Genomic DNA, 18196 nt, shown 5'->3' with positions numbered 1-18196 from the left:
TGTCATCCAAAAACATGTTTTTGGACGAAATTCCGTTACCCAGTCAACAATAAGAAACAATAAAAATAAACCAATAAAACACACAATCACAAAACCAACATAAAACCAAAAAACATCCATCACAGTGAGTCTCCTCCAGTCACCTCCTCACTGTGATGGAAGGCCAGAATGTCTTTCTCTTCCCTGCCGTCTTCTCCTGCAGTCAGGCTGTTGAACTTGCCACGTCGGGGCAGTCGTGGCTCCCGACATTGAAGCCCCCGCCGGGCGGCGAAAATCCCGCGGCCTATTCCAGGCCACGCCGGACATTTGCCTAATAAAAGTTTATATTTTGATGACGAAACACTCCACCATTTGCAGACTATACTTGTGGCAATAGTTACGAGATGCTAGGTATTAGTCAGTCATGCTTTAGTAAGTCTTATAGTCTGGAAATTTGTCAAAAATTATGGAACTAACCAGCAGATGCTTGCTGTAGTCGCCTCCAAATTTCATTTCAGTTCAATTCATCGCTCACACATTTAACCTCACAGAGAAGGAATACAATTGCAGGCATAAAACATGAAACTTTTGCAGACACATTATGGTTCAGGAACAGTTAGAATTCACACTAAGCTGCCCCTGCCTGTTTCCAACATCCTACACAGTACACAGAACTTTCCCACCTGAAGGTAATACAAAGTAATGAATTAGTGTTGATTCGTCATCACTGCCTCATTTGCACCCAGCTCATAAAATGCCCATTTTAAATCAGACGCAGAATGTTATCACCGTAACACCACGAGCAGCAGCAACTTGAAGGGCCTCCAACTGGCATCTGTAATGATGGTGGGTCTGACCTTCCACAAAGTACAGCAGACAAGGAATTGCCAAAGGGCTGCTGATTGGCACCACTTGCGTGTAGATTTTCTGCCAGTGCAGTCTCTGGAGCTCTATTTTGCTTTCCCCAGGAAGAAAAATAAATCAGAAGAATATGTCGATAGTGACCAGACCCTAAACTCGTGGACATTAGGGCTGCGCTTTCAAAGAAAGTGGAAGATCGAATGCTTGGTGATGTGCATTTTTGGGACTTAAATTATTGTTAGCTCCATCCGAGGTGGAACAATGGAATAATTTGATGACCTGGTCAATAATGGTCCCTCACCATGACTGAAAACTGGCTAACGGGAGTTTAATCTCAGTGCTGTTTGTGCAGGATTGCAATGTATACAATGGCCATGAAGATAGCTTACAAAAGCAGTCGCCACATGTCAAAGCAATTCATTGCATAAAACACTTTGAAATGTTTCTGAGAGATGTGATAAGGTGATTACACAAATGTAATTCTGTTTCCGTCTTTCAGCTCTGCTCATTGCCCCTGTGGTTTTTAATGATTGGAAACATCTGATCGGCTAATCAGTTCTTTTCAATAGTAAAATGTGAATAATGGTAAACAGGCTGCTCGAGTTTGTTTTAACTTTGAAAACACAAACCATTTTGGCAGGGCTTTCTACCTGCTGCTTTGTATAATGTTTCAGACCACGGCCAAGAAATTCTATCACGTAGCACAACATTTTTGTGCACAACTCGATTTAATCTTATCAGCAACCCAATCTCATTTACAGTGCATCAAAAGTACAAACAGAAGGCATTGGACATGTGAAGCCATGTCAAACTATACGTAATGTAATTTTTGATGTCCCTTGTACAAAATTCTTTATTGGTTGGTTGAGAGGTGCACCTATTAGTTAACAAGGGACAATCGTACGTACAATGGTGTCCCAGGAAGGCACTGGCTTTGAAAAAGCCCCCCCTAAATAGTTTACTTAGTGATTACTCCAAAATCAACAGTGGGCCTGCAACCCACTGCCATGTCTTCAGCTCCTCCATTACCACTTCACCATTCTCCCTGACCTCTGGTGACAGTCAAGCTCATCCCCTATCCCCACCTTCCATCTGCTTTATTGCATCCCCTCATCCACTGTCCTTCCCTGCCCCCACCACTGATGACCCTGATCCTCCAGTTATCCCTCACAAACCTCACTACACAGTCTGGAATCGACAGCCCAACACGGAGTGCCTTTCCTGCATACAATTATGCTGAGCAAGAGCCATGCACAAAACTGTTACGTGCACTACATATTCCATCTGCTTCACAATCTCCTATCAGCTAAAACCCTTCTCAAACGTTGTTCTTGCAATAACAAGGATATTAAGCTGCTCTGGAAATTTTAAAGAGAAACCACAAGATGCTAATGTCCCTATTTTTATAAAGAACTCAAGTGTAATGCTTGGCCAGTGATGCACAATGCCAAGTGAGGCCCATTTCCCTTCAGAAAGTTGAAGGCTGATTGATTTTAAGATTCATTAACTATACATCATAGGATTAAATAAACCACAACAAAATGATCTCTCCTCAATTAATGTCTTGGTATTGTTTATCATAGCTCCACACTTCCCTTCATATTTTGCTCAATATTTCAGTCATCAGAAAAATAATTTCTAAATAATCCGTGGAATACCAAATTGGACAAACTCATACTTTTTGCTCTCATACAGTATTAACTTTGAAACAAGGATTCTCTCATGCATCAAGGAGGTAAATTATACTGATGATGGTGTAAAATATGAAACTGAAAAAAAACTTTAGTATAAATCAAAGTTGAAACCTAATCTGGAAAATCAGAGAATAGTTATAACATTTGGAATGTCTGAAAACTCTCTTTATTAAATTGCAAGTTTTTCCTCACAAGATTCTTGTCGTTTGCCACTTCTACTAATTCAAACTCCATTTGTCACACATAAAACATAGAACCAAAATATTTAGGTAACAAATAACTGGGATGTCTGAAAATAAGATAGTGAGCCAATATTCCTTAGAATTCATTTGGTACATGATGCTACATTTCCTTTCATATGTGGTTTGAGTTAGTTACAGCTATGAAGGATGCACCACAAATGTAAGAAAGTTCATTATGGAGTATATTACCATTTCCTTTAAATATTATATGTATTTGTCACACTTCTTTATAGGTCATAGTTCCTTTTGAAATGTGTTAGTTGGAATGGAAAGGGCTGTATATTTTTTTGCCAATAGCCCTCAGGTGTTCATGGCAACAGCTCTATCAGACTGGAACATTTTGTAGCCAAACCACTGGAGCTAATAAAAAAAAATTCAAAGAGCCCTCAAACTTCTTTCAGGAAGCTGGCAAGAATCAGTCTTCCTGTCAAGCTGTTAAAGCCACAAAAGTAACCCATGAGCCCAAACAGTCACACCCACTTGCAGAAATGGGTACAATTTACTAATCGTTCCTCTTTTTAAATTAAATTGGAGCTTTACTTCCCATTTATTTGAGTGATGCCACAGGGGACCTGTGCTTGGAGTTAATGCGAATCTCCTCACCAAAACCACATCAGACCCTAAATGCAGCACAACGGCAGGTTAGTGAATTTGCTCACTGTCGGAGTGAAAAACACTCACACGTGGCTTTAATTTGCGATGTGTTTACATCCATCACTCACTGAGTGCTGGGATACCAACCTGCAAACAAACTCTTAACCAGGGCAAGGAAAGTAGAACATGAAAAGCTGCATGTTTGAATTAAAAGAATATCATTTATTTCCCTTAAAGGTATTTCCTTCTGAGAAAGAATCCTCCTTCTCAATCTCTCTGAATCCATCTCAGGAGACAGATTATCCATCAACATCTGCTATAAGACCACTAACTCCCACATCTATCGTGACTACATTTCTTCCCTCCCTGTCTCTTGGTAGATCACCATCTCTCTTTTGCAGTTTTTCTATCACCATCACATCTGCTGTCTAGATGAGGCTTTCCACTCTAGGACAAGTGAGATCCTCTTTCTTCAGGAAATGAGATACCCTACCTACCCTGTAGTTGTGGAAGGAGCCCTCAATCATGTCTCCTCCTTTTCCTGAGATACTATCCTCCATCTAGGTAGAACTGGGATAGAGTTGCCCAGTCTTTACCTTTCACCTCTCTTCACCTCCATATCCAACATACCACTCTCCAACATCACCGCTGGCTTCAACATGACCTTACCTCCAGTCAATCTTCTCCTCCACCCCTTTCTGCTTTCCGCAGAGACCACTTTATCCATGATCCATCCCTCCTCACCCACCTTTCCCTTTTCCCAGGCACTTTGTCTTGCAACCACAGAAGGTATAACACAGCTCCTCCCTCACCTCTATCCAGAGACCCCAACAACCCTTCCATTCGAGGGTTTACATGTACCTCTTCCAACCTCGTCTATTGTATTCGGTGTTCTCAGTGGCCTCATCTGCTTTGATGAGAACGAATTAATCTAGGCAATTGCTTCGCCAAACACATGCTCCGTCCATTAAGGCCAGCTGGAGCTCACGAATCCGGGCCATTTCACTTCCCCTGCCCATTCCTTGTCTGTCCTTGGCTTCCTACACTGCCAGAGTGAGGCAATAGGGAAACGGGCAAATGGGAAACCTATTATTCCACTTGGGTAGCCTACAACCCAATGGCACAAACAATGAATTCCCCAATTTCAGGTAACACCTTCCATTCTTAACTACCTACCCCTCTCTGACACATATTCTTTTGCCATCACCCAGTTCCTTTCCCCTCCTTCACCACCTCCATCCACTCATTACCCTACTCCACCTCTCTCCTCCTTCCCTGTATATTTTTTCCCAGATCCCAGCTACCCACCATCCCTCCAACTGGTTCTACATTTCACCGCCAATCTTAATTTCTTATGATATTCAATAATTTGAAACTTTTTGCCTTCTCCGCCCATCACATTCAGCCTTGGTTATTATCTCCTCTCTCCTCACCAGACTCATTGGTCAATCAACCCTCCTTTACCTGGATTCACCAATCACTTGTGCAGGAAGGAACTGCAGATGCTGGTTTAAACCGAAGAGACACAAAATGATGGAGTGACTCAGCAGGAGAAGAAGGGTCTCAACCCGAAACGTCCCCCATTCGTTCTCTCCAGAGATGCTGCCTATCCCGCTGAGTTACTCCAGCTCCATCTCTTCCGCTCACCTCTTTCTACCAGCTAAATCCCTCAGCTTCATTAATCTTAAAAAGGATCCTGACCTGAAATGCCATGGTGTCTATTTCCCTCCACAGATACTGCCTGGCCCACTGAATACCGCCAGCAGTTTGTTTTGTGCTGGATTCCAACTTCTGCATGCTTTTATGTCTCTCATTTTTTTTTTTTAACTAATTCTAGATCCAAACCAGGAAAGAAGTTTACATGTTTTGATTAGTCATGATTTGGACCCCTCTTCTTGGTTCCTTATAGGCTTTTAATGGAAGACGAAGTGCAGCAAAAGGTTAGACACTTTCAAATAATTAATGCCCACCTATCCACCATATGCCCTCTGTTATTCTTTTTTCAGTAATGCATGGTATTGTCTTGTAAACTACTGAGAGTTCTCCTTCACCAAACTTCCTATCACCTAAAGTTTATGGGTTTTATTAAACAGAAATATCAATGACTGTTCGTCATTGACAGGTTAGTAATTCAAGGGAAACAAAATGTTAATTATATTTTATATTGAAGTTAATAAAACAACTCAGGAGACACAGTGCTGATTTCAGAATGATGTGAAATTTCCCTTTCAATCCCTTTGCAATATCCCATCAAGGTTTGCAGTTCAAGAGCTAGACCAACAGAGAAAGTGGGCAAAGCAATGTCAGATGGATTTTAACTCTGGCAAGTGCAAAGTGATGCATTTTAGGAAGATAATCTAGTGCACGACATACACAGAGAATAACAGGCCCCGAGGGAGTGCTATAGAATAGAGTCACTTCAGGGTATAAGTACATAGTTCCCTGAAAGTGGCAACATGGTTGGACATGGTGGTAAAGAAGGCCTTCATTGATCAGGACATTGAGTACAAGAGTTGAAACATCATGTTACACCTTCGAAACACATTAGAGAGATTGCACTTGGAATATTGTGTGTAGTTCCAGCCGCCATGCTTTAGGAAGGATGTAATTAGGCTAGAAAGGGTGGTGAAAAGATTCACAAGAGTGTTGCCAGGACCGGAGGGCTTGAATTATAAGGAGACACTGAATAGGCCAAGGCTACTTTCTCATGAATGAAGGAGGCTGTGGGATGAAGGATGACATTTTGAGCTTTTTAAATCATGAGACATGATAAGATGGATGGTTTCAGACTAAAACTAGAAGACACAGAGAAAAGATTTAAAGGGGACCCAACAAACTAAATAGAGGATGTGGTAGAGCCAGGTACGATTGCAATGTTTAAAAGTTGGACAGGTTCATGGATAGGAAAAGTGTGAGGGACATGCCAAATGCAGGGAAATAGGACCAGCTGAGATTAAAATACCATGGTCGACATGAATGAGTTGGGCTGAAGGTCTACTTCTGGGCTGCATAATTCTGTGAATCTATATGGAATTATTCAATTTGATTTTTCAGGGACTGAAGCAGAATTAATACTAATTACCACATGCAAACTAGTGCACTGTGCACTCTTTTTGAGGTGCAAACCCAAAATCCAGAGCAGGATAATGAAGCTGAGGGAAGAACTCGGCACGACACTTCAGCATTTGCCAGAGCAATTTGGGCTGGGGATTTATAAAGTGAAATCAATCCTTCCTGAGATCCGGCTCCAACTTCGTTTCAGATTTTATAGCTTTAATCGGATATTCCACTCCTTCAAATGAACCCCCTGAAGAATATAAACAATGTACACCAAAATCATGATAAAAGTTTCATCTTTCAGTTGCATATACCATGGATTTGCAGTTTTTTCCTTCTGGGTGACCCTTCTATAGACCTCTAGAACTCTATTGCAAAATGTTGACAGGCATCCAACACAACAGGACCTACTGGCATAGAAAGGTCTGGTGGGATTATTTTGATTACTTTCTGTAAAGTGCCTTGAGGCACTTTTCAACATTAAAGATACTATATAAACCTAAATAGTTGCTGTTGAATTGTTGGGCTATAAATGTGAACAAAACATAATATCAGCCAAGAAACAATGGCAAATGTAATAATGAATGGCAAATCCAGAATTTCTTTTAGGTTTGTTAGGTGACTCTGAAGAAGGGTCTCGACCTGAAATGTCACACATTCCTTCTGCCCAGATATGCTGCCTGTCTCGCTGAGTTACTCCAGCATTTTGTGTCTATCGGTCTGTTAGGTTTGATGGGTTACTTTATCCTTTGATTAGTAGAATGGTTCCTGTCCTCTAAGATTGCTGTTACTAGTTTGCATCTGGATTAAGGAAAAGGAAAAAAGTAGTCAGAATCCTGGATTCTGACCTTTGGGTGAAGACATAAATGCCCATACCAACGATATCTCCATCTTCAAAATAAAATCAACTCATTGCTCAGAGGGCCGTATCTAGTAAATGGGCATGGGTAATGGTTCTAGACAGCTGTTAATACTTGTGTTTGATTTCTACTCATTTAACTGAAATGCCCTTAAGCATTTAAGTATTTACATATATCAATGCTTGCAGTCCAAGAATTTCTGGTTGCAAATTGCTCGTTGTTTCTATTTAAATAATTTGGAATCAAATTCAACTGCTTATTTGCAACAAAAGGAATCACTAACAAAAGATCTTTCTCAGTAGTCCGACTAAACAAAACCATTTAGAGAAATATCTCCTATTTCTGTGCCTTGGAAAGAATAAAGTTCTCTCCAAATCTATAGTGACTGCCATTAATATGCCACTCTAGCAAGTTTGAAGATTCCAGGAAGGTTATAAGATTGTTCTATACATTCAAATAATATACCAGCATGGATACTCAACCCACTGATATTCTTAGGAACTGGAAATGTTGGCTGTTGGCCTGCCTCAGGATATGTGACTTATGTTGCTCCATTTCTCCCAGTTATTAAATGTTGATTTGGTGAAAGTGGTATTACGGAGTCAGAGATATGGATATTTTGTTCTATTTCAAATAACTGCAATTGGACGCTTGTCACCCTATAGGAAAGGAGATTCAGTATCTCCCAAAATAAAATTCACAATTTAATTTTACCTTGAAGATTGTGACTTTTATATAAATATATTTATATCACTTTCTAACAGCTCCAGGAATCAAATGAAACGTTTTTAGGCTGATGGCAATGCTGGAATCCTTTATGATTTGGGTTCCCTCAGGAGATAAATTAATCTCCACTTTTCTGTAACTTTCCTATTAGAAGTTAAGTTCCAGTCACATTAAAAAAACAAAGGGGCAGTGTGCTTGCGATTTATTCAGATCAAAATCCATGAAAAAATAACATGGACAGAGTTTTAATATACTTGGGATAAATCTATCTACGTGCCTTCAAGCTTGTATTGGATTCCTGGGAATGCAAACACAAGAGTGGAGAGAGCCCTGTTTCAGAACGTTCAACACCCACAAATTCAGGCTGACTGTAATTCTGTGGTCTCGCCTCCATTCTTCTTTTCTTATTTGATCAAACTCTTGCACCGTGTTTACAAGCTCCTGAGAATTGCATTATTATTGCATATGGTATGCCACAAATAATAAATTTGATGCAAAAAGGTAGCACACATCAAGCCATACAGCAATTCTAATGTCTCCACCCAAACTCAGAGTTGGATGGGAGCCCAATGCAACAACAGGAGACACCATAATTAGGTGGAATATTCCATGACATCAAAACGTGCATGGCATGCATTGATGGTGGAATGGTCACTGGAAATAACACTCTCACCATACATAAGATTGAGTGTTATTCATTAAAATATGAATAATTTGTCTCTGAAATTTCAGAAATCAAGAATTAGCAGATCGAAAGAAGCAGTTTGCTGATATTGCCTTTGAGAATAAATTATGCAGTCTGAAGAAGGGTCTCAACCCAAAACATCGCCTGCCCATTCCCTCCCCAGATACTGCCTGATCCACTGGGTTCCTCCAGCTATTTGTTTTGCTCATAATTCCAGCATCTGCCGTCTCTTGTATGCAGAGATCAGAATGGTTTACTTCAGATCGGTGAGACATATCATTGCTGAGTAGTCCCTCCCACACAATGCTAAATGCTGGAATGATTAATTGTTCTGAATCAGCATCTTGAACTGAAGGAGCTCCTCCAAATGGTGCCACATGCAAACAATCTCTGTGTAGCTTTCTGACGAAGTATTTACCTACATACATTATAACTTTTGCATATGATCCCGGTTAACTTTTAACTAATTGTTTGAATTAATTGGTTATTTCCACAATATTTTTCATCCTTTCCTGGAAGCAGTTGTTAGGTTAACCAGCCAACAAAGGTCATCTTTGAGAGAATAGCCAGGTGCCAGAAACCGAGGGTGTGATTTTATCTCCGTCTTACACTTGCATTTGCACATCATCCATCACGGAAGGTGAAAGTGTATTTGTCAAGAACATAAAACAGACACAATCACTCTTACCACCTCTTACATGACATGTCCGATATTCACTTTGATGAGTTGAATATCAGGGGGCTCGGCCACCTGTTCTGTGAACCTGATTAGGACCAGCTTGCCTCTGACTTATTTGCAATCAATGGTGGAATTTTTGTCTGTCCGACCCAGAGATGCTGAGGTCAACCACAAACCCTTCCTGAAATGTATAGTTACATTTTATAGTGCATTTAGCAGCTGAGACTCTAATTTGTTTGCATACCTCCCCCCCCTCTTCAATATGCTTAAATGTTAAAAATAAAGAGGCAAACAAAAGTGTAATTTGACATTCTTGATATCTCAATGGATAAGCACACATTGGGAAGTTAAACTAGGGTAGGACATACACAGACAGGGCCCTGGGAACTAATGTTGAACATAGAGACATAGGAGTACAAATATATAATTCCCTGAAAGAGGCAACACAGGTACACATAATATGGTAAAGGAGGCACATGACAAGCTTGCCTTGCTTGACTGTGGCATTGAGTAAAGAAGTTAGGATCTCATGTTAAAGTTGTATAAAATATTGGTTAGGCTTAATTTGGAGTATTGTGTGCCGTTCTGGTCAGAGACGTTAAAACTGTATTCCCAATCTCCCAATCTATCTCATTACGGCCCTTGTACCTTTTCCATACATTCTCTGTAGCTGTAACACTATATTCTGCATCATGTTTTCTTTCTCTTTTTGCACTACCTGTTGTACTCACGTATGGTTTGAATGTAATCATGTATGGATGATTTACCTGGATAGCATGCAAAACAAGGATTTTCACAGTCCCTTGGTACACATAACAATAATAAACCAATACCAGTACTGAAAAGATTCACGAGGATGTTTCCTTGATTGGAGGCCTTCAGTTATAAGGAAAAAATTGGATAGACTGGGTCTGTTTTCCAGGGATCAAATAAGGCTGAACTGTAACATGGTAGAGATATATAATATCACTAGACCAAGTGGACCCGTTGGGCCCAAACCTCTCCTGCATTGGTGCAGTACCCTCTCCTCCCCCCCTCCCCTTTCCCTCTCCACTACCCCCTCTCCCCCTCCCCCTTCCTCTCCCCCCACACTCCAACCCCATCAACCCCCCTTATCCTCCCTCCTCCCCTCCTTCCTTTCCCCCCTCCCTCCACCCCCTCCCTCCCTCCACCCCTCCCTCCTCCTTCAGTCTGAAGAAGGGTCTCGACCCGAAACATCACCCATTCCTTCTCTCCTGAGATGCTGCCTGACATGCTGAGTTACTCCAGCATTTTGTGAATAAATACCTTCGATTTGTACCAGCATCTGCAGTTATTTTCTTACATATTTCAACACAGGATTTGGTGATAATTTATTAATTTTCAGTTATTTTAATATTTGTAGACCTTGAAGAGGATTTAAGATCCATCCAATCCTCCCTTCCATCTCCTTGATTTAAAAGAAATCCCCTTTGTTCAACCCTAGTAATTTTTGTCTGTCTCATTTTTCGTGTAAATTACTGAAATTAAAACAATTTTGCACTATCAATAACTTGCTAATAAGATTATGAGTTGAGAATAATAACTGGGTACCAAACTTGGAATGTGCACTGTCCACAAATTACACAGGGATTTGCTCCGCAGTGGCATGCAAGCCACGATAATAACCAACAGAACCATTTTCAAACATGGTCACATCATTTCTCCACAAACATTTCCCTCAATCTCTCTTGGTGCAATGTTGCTCCTCTCCTCCAACAAACTTTCCACAAGAGTGGAGCTAATCTTGGGAACCAGTGTGAAGCTGTTCAACCTACGATGATTGCACAATAGAAAGCATGTAACGCAACTTTTGTTGTGTGTGCTTAGGAACCAAGTTTCAAACCATAATTGTTGGCACATTCAGAGAAGCATACAAGATGATGTGCCTTGCAGATACAACATCTGCAATATAAAGGTCCTCTATGAGCCTGTCCCCACCATAATCCACTGCTCTTTGACAATAAAGTCCACGATAAGTCCCTGGAAAATAAAGACCATTTCATATATCTTAGGAATCACTTCTCAGCAAAGGCAGATGTGGATAATGAAATTCCACAACCTTCCATGGATCAGCACGGTTTGGTCAATTGAGGAAATGCGTATTTGAATCTCAAAACTCAGACCATTTAGAAGGATGAGAGGGGATCTTATTGAAACATATAAGATTATTAAGGGATTGGACACAATAGAGGCAGGAAACATGTTCCCAATGTTGGGGGAGTCCAGAACCAGGGGCCACAGTTTAAGAATAAGGGGTAGGCCATTTAGAATGGAGATGAGGAAAAACTTTTTCACTCAGAGTTGTAAATCTGTGGAATTCTCTGCCTCAGAAGGCAGTGGACGCCAATTCTCTGGATGTTTTCAAGAGAGAGTTAGATAGAGTTAATGATAGCGGAGTCAAGGGGTATGGGGAGAAGGTAGGTACGGGGTACTGATTGTGAATGTTCAGCCATTATCTCATTGAATGGCGATGCTGGCTCGAAGGGCCGAATGGCCTGCTCCTGCACCTATTGTCTATTGTCTATTATCTTCCACAATCTACTCAAGGCAGACCACCAACACTGTCTGTGCAAAATCATTTCAAATTCACTGGAGCTATGTGAACCAATGTTAGTGTCCTCTCCCTGGGACTTGGTTTTTAGATTTTAGATTTAGAGATACAGCGCAGAAACAGGCCCTTCAGCCCACCGGGTCCGCGCCGCCCAGCGATCCCCGCACATTAACATTATCCTACACCCACCAGGGACAATTTTTACATTTGCCCAGGCAATTAACCTACATACCTGTACATCTTTGGAGTGTGGGAGGAAACCGAAGATCTCAGAGAAAACCCACGCAGGTCACGGGGAGAAGGTACAAACTCCGTACAGACGGCGCCCATAGTCAGGATCGAACCTGAGTCTCCGGCGCTGCATTCGCTGTAAGGCAGCAACTCTACCGCTGCGCCACCGTGCACTCAGCAACATTGGGCAGCTCACATTGCTTGCATGCCTGCCATCAGACTGCTGAAACAGACACACTATTCTAGGTTCTGCCATGCAAAGAGATTACCAGGTGGGCAGAGGATGTTTAAAGATGTACGCAAAGACTCCTTGAAGAAATGCAACATCCCTGCTGAATCCTGTGAATCTTTGGCCCATGCTCACTCAAGGTAAAGTCAAGGAGCCTTTGAATGGTTTTGAGAACTTAAGCACACAGAGGTCCAGTGTAAGTGGCAGAAGGAGTACCCAACCTCTCAAACCACCCACCCTGCTATTCCACCATCCACATCCTACTCCCTCTGTGGATGTGTCTGTGCTTCCTACACTGGTCACATTATCTACCTCAGAAACCTCAAATCTGGAGTAGAAATAGCTCTAATTCAATCCTAAGAAGAATACAGATGTAGGACACAATGTGGAATATTTGTTCTAAGCCAAAGGTGCTAAGTAATCGCAAGTTGTTTTTGGGAGATATGTTTCAAAATGCTTAATTTTGTACCATATTATTAAATCACATATTGCCGACGCACCCCCTTATGAGGGCAATCAATGAACTTCAGTTTCACAGTTGTAAGATTCAGCTTCCCACAAACTCTATAAAAGTCTATTCATATACTTTGTATGTTCAGTGCCTTTCCTATTCCCTGTACCTAATTTCACAGCAGGTGAAGGCGGCGGCGGCGGCGGCGGCAGTAGACTCTGCATTGCTTCCCCTCTAAAAGCACCAGCCTCCCTGACTACCTGCAACCCCTTTAGATTTACTTCCGGCAACTTCCAACTATTCACTGTTCATGCTCCACATGGCCTCATTAAGCAACCATTAGCACATCATTACATTAATGCACCTCCTTCATCCTCCTCCCATTGCTAAGACAATCACATCATTCTACATGCAGTGCAGCAGAGGCTTCCTGCCATTGGCAGGAGGTGGCAAAGAGCAAACAAACAGAAAAGTGGAGCTGATGTTATCAGTCGAAGGCAATGTAAAAAGCAGAAAGCGAGACTTGGAAAAATCAGTGCAAGACTAACACCAGGATTATGAGCCACAATCACATTTTGAAAAAAAACACAAACAGGTGAATCTGCACAATGACAGTTCATTAAAATGGAATTTAAAGAAATCTAACAGATTTACATGATAAAAGAGAACTTCACTATTTTCTTTTTAGTTTCACAATTGAAAGACATATTCATTAAGTAAATTCTGCATCTGCATATTAGGTAGAAATGAATTATTCGTTATTTCACAAACCAAACCAGATCAACTCAAAACTAAGTAATGGGGTTTCGTGAGTTCACTATGTTCAATTTATACCTTGTTAGGGTTATTTCAACTTTATATTATACATCAGCAGCTATTTGGTCAACCTGGCCATAAACACACAGACTGAGAAACCATTACATTATAGTCACTTCCCCAAGTCAATGTTTGTTTAATAACTTCAAATCCAAGATTTGATGTGAAAATCTAATCAAACGCCTTGTTGCATTCAGCATCAGCAGAAACACTTTAACAAATTAAAGATGTTTACACAATCTATTCCATTTAAATCATTCATTTTTCTTTTTTTAGAAAAAATAAATTACAGCAGATTGAATTGCGTAGTTTAAACAAAACATGAAGCTTTAAATTATAGATAATTCAAATAAAAATGCCTTCCCTTAGTAAGATCACTTGGATTACAAAACAAAACATAAGAAATGAGGGTGCCATCGAGTATTAATAACCTTACTAAGTTAAGCATTGACCTTTGATAGGTCAACCACCTGATTTTCATTTTAATTTCACAACAGCAAAAGAGACAAAAAATATTTTTCTAGGTAGGTTCCCCTTCAATTCCAATCTGAATCAGCATGAGTCGCCCAACCCCTCTCCCATCTGCTGCCCAGCTCATCCTCACTTCCCTAATGAAGTGGGTGTGGACTATCGGGCCATAATACAACAGTAAATCCAGAGTCCTTATCTATTCATGGATGGGTCATAGTATAGTTGTTGAGCCATTTCCCAAAGCAGGACGGCAACACTCATAAAACAAGGGAGCTGGGCATCAAACTGTATACTGCAAACATCAAAGTACACAGAGACAATGTTAACGATTTCAAAACATTTCCATGAAACTACAACATGTAGCGAAAAAAAGACACTGTTTGGCATCCCCATCAATCTATCAACGACCGCCAGCCCCAGCAATCCCAGCTAATCTCTGACACAGACTTTGTGGATTTCAGTCTGAAGAATTCCTGGTCGTAACTCACAGAGGGAGGGAATAAGTCTTGCATGTCCATGGCCCATTTCACAGCCTCAAAATCAGCGGTGCTTTAAACTATCCAAGAAGTGCGTTTGAAGTGCAATCACCGTTGAAATGTAGGACATTTCTGCACAACACAATACTGCGACCAAGAATGTGATAACGGTGACCTTGAAATCTGTGTTTGTTATGTTGATTGAGAGAGCATGATTAACTAGCAACACCTCCCCAACAATTCTCTGGTGCCATAGAATCTTTCTCGTTCACCTGGGGCATCAACTCAACTATCGGTTTGTGCTGGATGCAAACAACGGGTCCTCCGATGCTACAGTAGAAGCATCAGCACGGCTTTAGTGTGCCCGTGCACCTGTGCACCCCGACGGGGACGAACCCAGAACCCCTTGATCGGGACGGCCAGACTGCAACCCACCCACTGAGACCACGACTGACTGCCACGACATAGATGACAAAGAGGGTGGGAAACGGTCCACAACAATTCTGAAACGAAAAGTTACAACCATTGCAAAGTAATTATAAGGTGTTGAAAGGAAGTATTTGCTGAACTGAAACCTTTCCTTCAGATTAGATCATTTATCTTCACACCGGAACCCAGAAGTCCCTTTACGAAGCCTTGAAAAGAATTCACTCTCGTGTCCTTTCACATAATTCACTGCAATGACTCGAAATTCAAGACAAGACGTTTTAATTTTTTTTTTCCGTTTCCCTCTGGATTCAGAAGGTTGAATTTCTAATTATGTAAACGTGAGTCTGCCCACATTAGAGAGTCACGTCTGATTTATAAAATAAAGTTCCATGAGGCGGAGGCCAATTAGCAGATGCACCAGCACTCTTTAAATGGAGATGGGCTTGGGATGGGAACTTGCCGCTTGCCCAGCCGACCGCGGCAGAGACGGGGCAAAGGACTGATGGCCTGTGCGAGGGGGTGCCTGGACAAGAGGCTGGAGACCACGGGTACCCCCAACACAACCACAACTGGCAGAGGGAAGTGCATGGCATCTTAACAGAGGAAAGGTAGATACAGAATGCTGGAGTAACTCAGCGGGACAGGCAGCATCTCTGGAGAGAAGGAATGGGTGACGTTTCGGGTCGAGACGGTCTGAAGAAGGGTCTTGACCCAAAACTTCACTTGTCTGAAGAAGGGTCTCAACCCCAAATGTCACCCATTCCTTCTCTCCAGAGACGCTGCCTGTCCCGCTGAGTTTTCTCCAGTACTTTGTGTCCATCTTCGGTGTAAACCAGCATCTGCAGTTCCTTCCAACACATAACAGAGGGGAGTTTGCTCGCCTTCCACCTTGTCCCACACCTGAGGGTGACAGGCACGGAAAGCGAGCATCCCGCTTGGGACGACCCGACCCGTCCCGGCGTTTCGCTGCAATGTGCGGGCTGCGCTTCCAGCTGCGCTTCTGCAGTGCGCGTCTCCGACCTCTGCTCGGCTCTTACCTGGGAGAAGTTGAGCCCATTGAGCGGGTGGCACTGCTCCTCCACCCGCTCCACCGCGCCCGTCCGCTTCTTCATCCTCTCGGCCTCCTGAGCCAGGTAGAGGTCGAGGACCGGGACCCCCCTGGACCTGATGTCCGCCTCGGTCAACGAGTTGACCATCAGCATCACCCAGACGGGCCGCTTCCTCTCCCAGTTGCCGGCGATGGCGTTGAACAGGTAATCCGCGTACAGCCCCTTGCCCCTCTGATCAGGGGTCATCCACAGAGGCATCATCACCTTCACGTAATCCAGATGCCGCTTGAGCCTGCGGTACATCTCCCTGGGCAACACGTCCTGCAGGTTCTCGCCGTGGGGCAGCATCTGACAGCTGGTGAGGGCAGAGATCGTGTAAGGGTCAGTGAGATCCAGCTCGAAGTATACGCTGTTGCTGTGCTGGAAGGCCCTTTTGCAGTTGTCAGCCACGAAATCCCAAACCCTGGTGTAGGGCACGTGAATGGTCCCAAATAAATAAGCGGAGGGCTGCCGTCGGACCGTCCAGAGGAACGAATTCATCTCCCTTTGCTGGTTAAAATGCAATTAAAACGCAATGTCAATACACTTATTAACCAATGCAACGCACAAGAAAGCTCCAAATACAGATAGGGATTGATTAAAATAAGGGATCTCCCATCTCCTGACAGCCACGAAAGGTGAACTGTGAAAGTGCATTTCTGAAGCGGGGAGCAGATACATTCAGTGCAAAAGCATTAAAGCATTAAAGCATTCGCCCAGGAAGGTGAAGCTACCCCGAGAGAGAGAGAGTGGGTGGGTGGGCAGCCGCCGGAGATCTCCCGCAGCAGAGTCAGATCGATTGGCTTCTCTTTAAAACCCAATCGATGAGTCTCAGCAATTCCCAGAACTTTTCAGTCAAAAGTCCGCTCTCCGCAGCCCGGGGCAGCGAGTCCCACAAACACGCCGCGGAGCGGGCACTTACTTACTTACTGGGGCAAAAGTTGCAGAAGTGACATGAAGCGAGAAAACAGAGTAACTCACCGACTTGGGAAGTTCACAGCGTCCCGTGTCTCGGATATTATTCTCCTTGGAGCCCACGCTTTGCACAGCTATAGTCACAACAACCCACAGCAGCCCGGCGTTTGCCTGCATCGTGCCTTCCATCCGACTTGTTGCTTTGAGATTTTAAGACACAGTCTTGGCTCGAGTAAAGTCTGCAGAAAGTGTGGCGAGTGGGATCTCAGGACCATCAAGCCCCTTGATCATGGATGATGCGATCACTGTACACAAGCTGGACGCCACAAGCCGCCATGCTGCCCCCGGGAGCACGGCCGATCCTCCCCCAGAAACTTTCCTTTTATTGAGTGAGGTGCTCGTGATGTGAGAGTGAAGGTTTATAAAAGCATCTCCTCTCTCTCTCCCCCCCCCCCCCCCCCTCCCCTGGCCCTCCCCGCGATCACACACCAGGCAGATAGATGCTGGCTGGCCTCAGCTGCTGAAGCTTGCTGCCTCTTATTTGCACAAGCCGGGGAAGGCGGGTACTGCTCGGCATGTCAGCATGTCACTTCAGGGGCTAACTCTCTGCTCTCGCAACTTTTAACTTGCACCGATGGGCGAAAGGAAACTTTTCCCAGCCGCCCTTCCCGCGGCAGCCCGCAGGTGGCGCAGCAACAAGCTGCAAGATCAAAAGGTCGGAGCCGGAGCCGGGCACAGGTGAGAGGAGCAGCGCTTGCCTCTTCGCTCCCCGGGTGCCCAGTTCGCATTGGCCTTCAAACGTGACTGCAGGAGCACCACTGACAAGACATTTTCATTATCCAAATAGGTCGCAGGGGGAAGAGGCAGTAAATGAGCTCAGAGGAATGTCCAGCACCGTGTAGTTAGTTTTATACATAGAGACACCTGAGACTGCAGATGCTGGAGTCTCAAGTTAAAAAGAAAGTGCTAGAGGAACTCAGCGGGTCAGGCAGAATGGCCTGGTTCCTTTCTCATCGTTACTTTTTTTGCATGTCTTTCATTCATTGGTCTTTATCTCTCTACATCATCGCCTATGATGACAGGCCATCAGGACCGTCAACTTTTATAACTCCAGAGACTAAATTTTGTCTGCATTATAGTA

At 43.1% G+C, this 18196-nt stretch overlaps 1 protein-coding gene across 1 annotated transcript in view; it reads right to left on the bottom strand.

Moving 5' to 3' along the window:
* Positions 1-17479, bottom strand: part of LOC144598082 (metalloprotease TIKI2-like) — a 293579-nt gene extending 276100 nt beyond the window's left edge. Inside the window, 3 exon segments of the mRNA XM_078407968.1 lie at positions 16090-16650; positions 17122-17262; positions 17265-17479. Coding sequence (XP_078264094.1) covers positions 16090-16650; positions 17122-17262; positions 17265-17330 — 768 coding nt within the window. The 5' untranslated portion in view covers positions 17331-17479.
* Positions 17480-18196: the final 717 nt, after the last annotated feature.

The sequence above is a fragment of the Rhinoraja longicauda genome, chromosome 11, assembly GCF_053455715.1.
Source record: "Rhinoraja longicauda isolate Sanriku21f chromosome 11, sRhiLon1.1, whole genome shotgun sequence".
In the NCBI taxonomy this organism is placed as follows: domain Eukaryota; kingdom Metazoa; phylum Chordata; class Chondrichthyes; order Rajiformes; family Arhynchobatidae; genus Rhinoraja; species Rhinoraja longicauda.
Note: the sequence above shows the minus strand (reverse complement) of the source record. Positions and strands in the feature narration are given on the sequence as shown.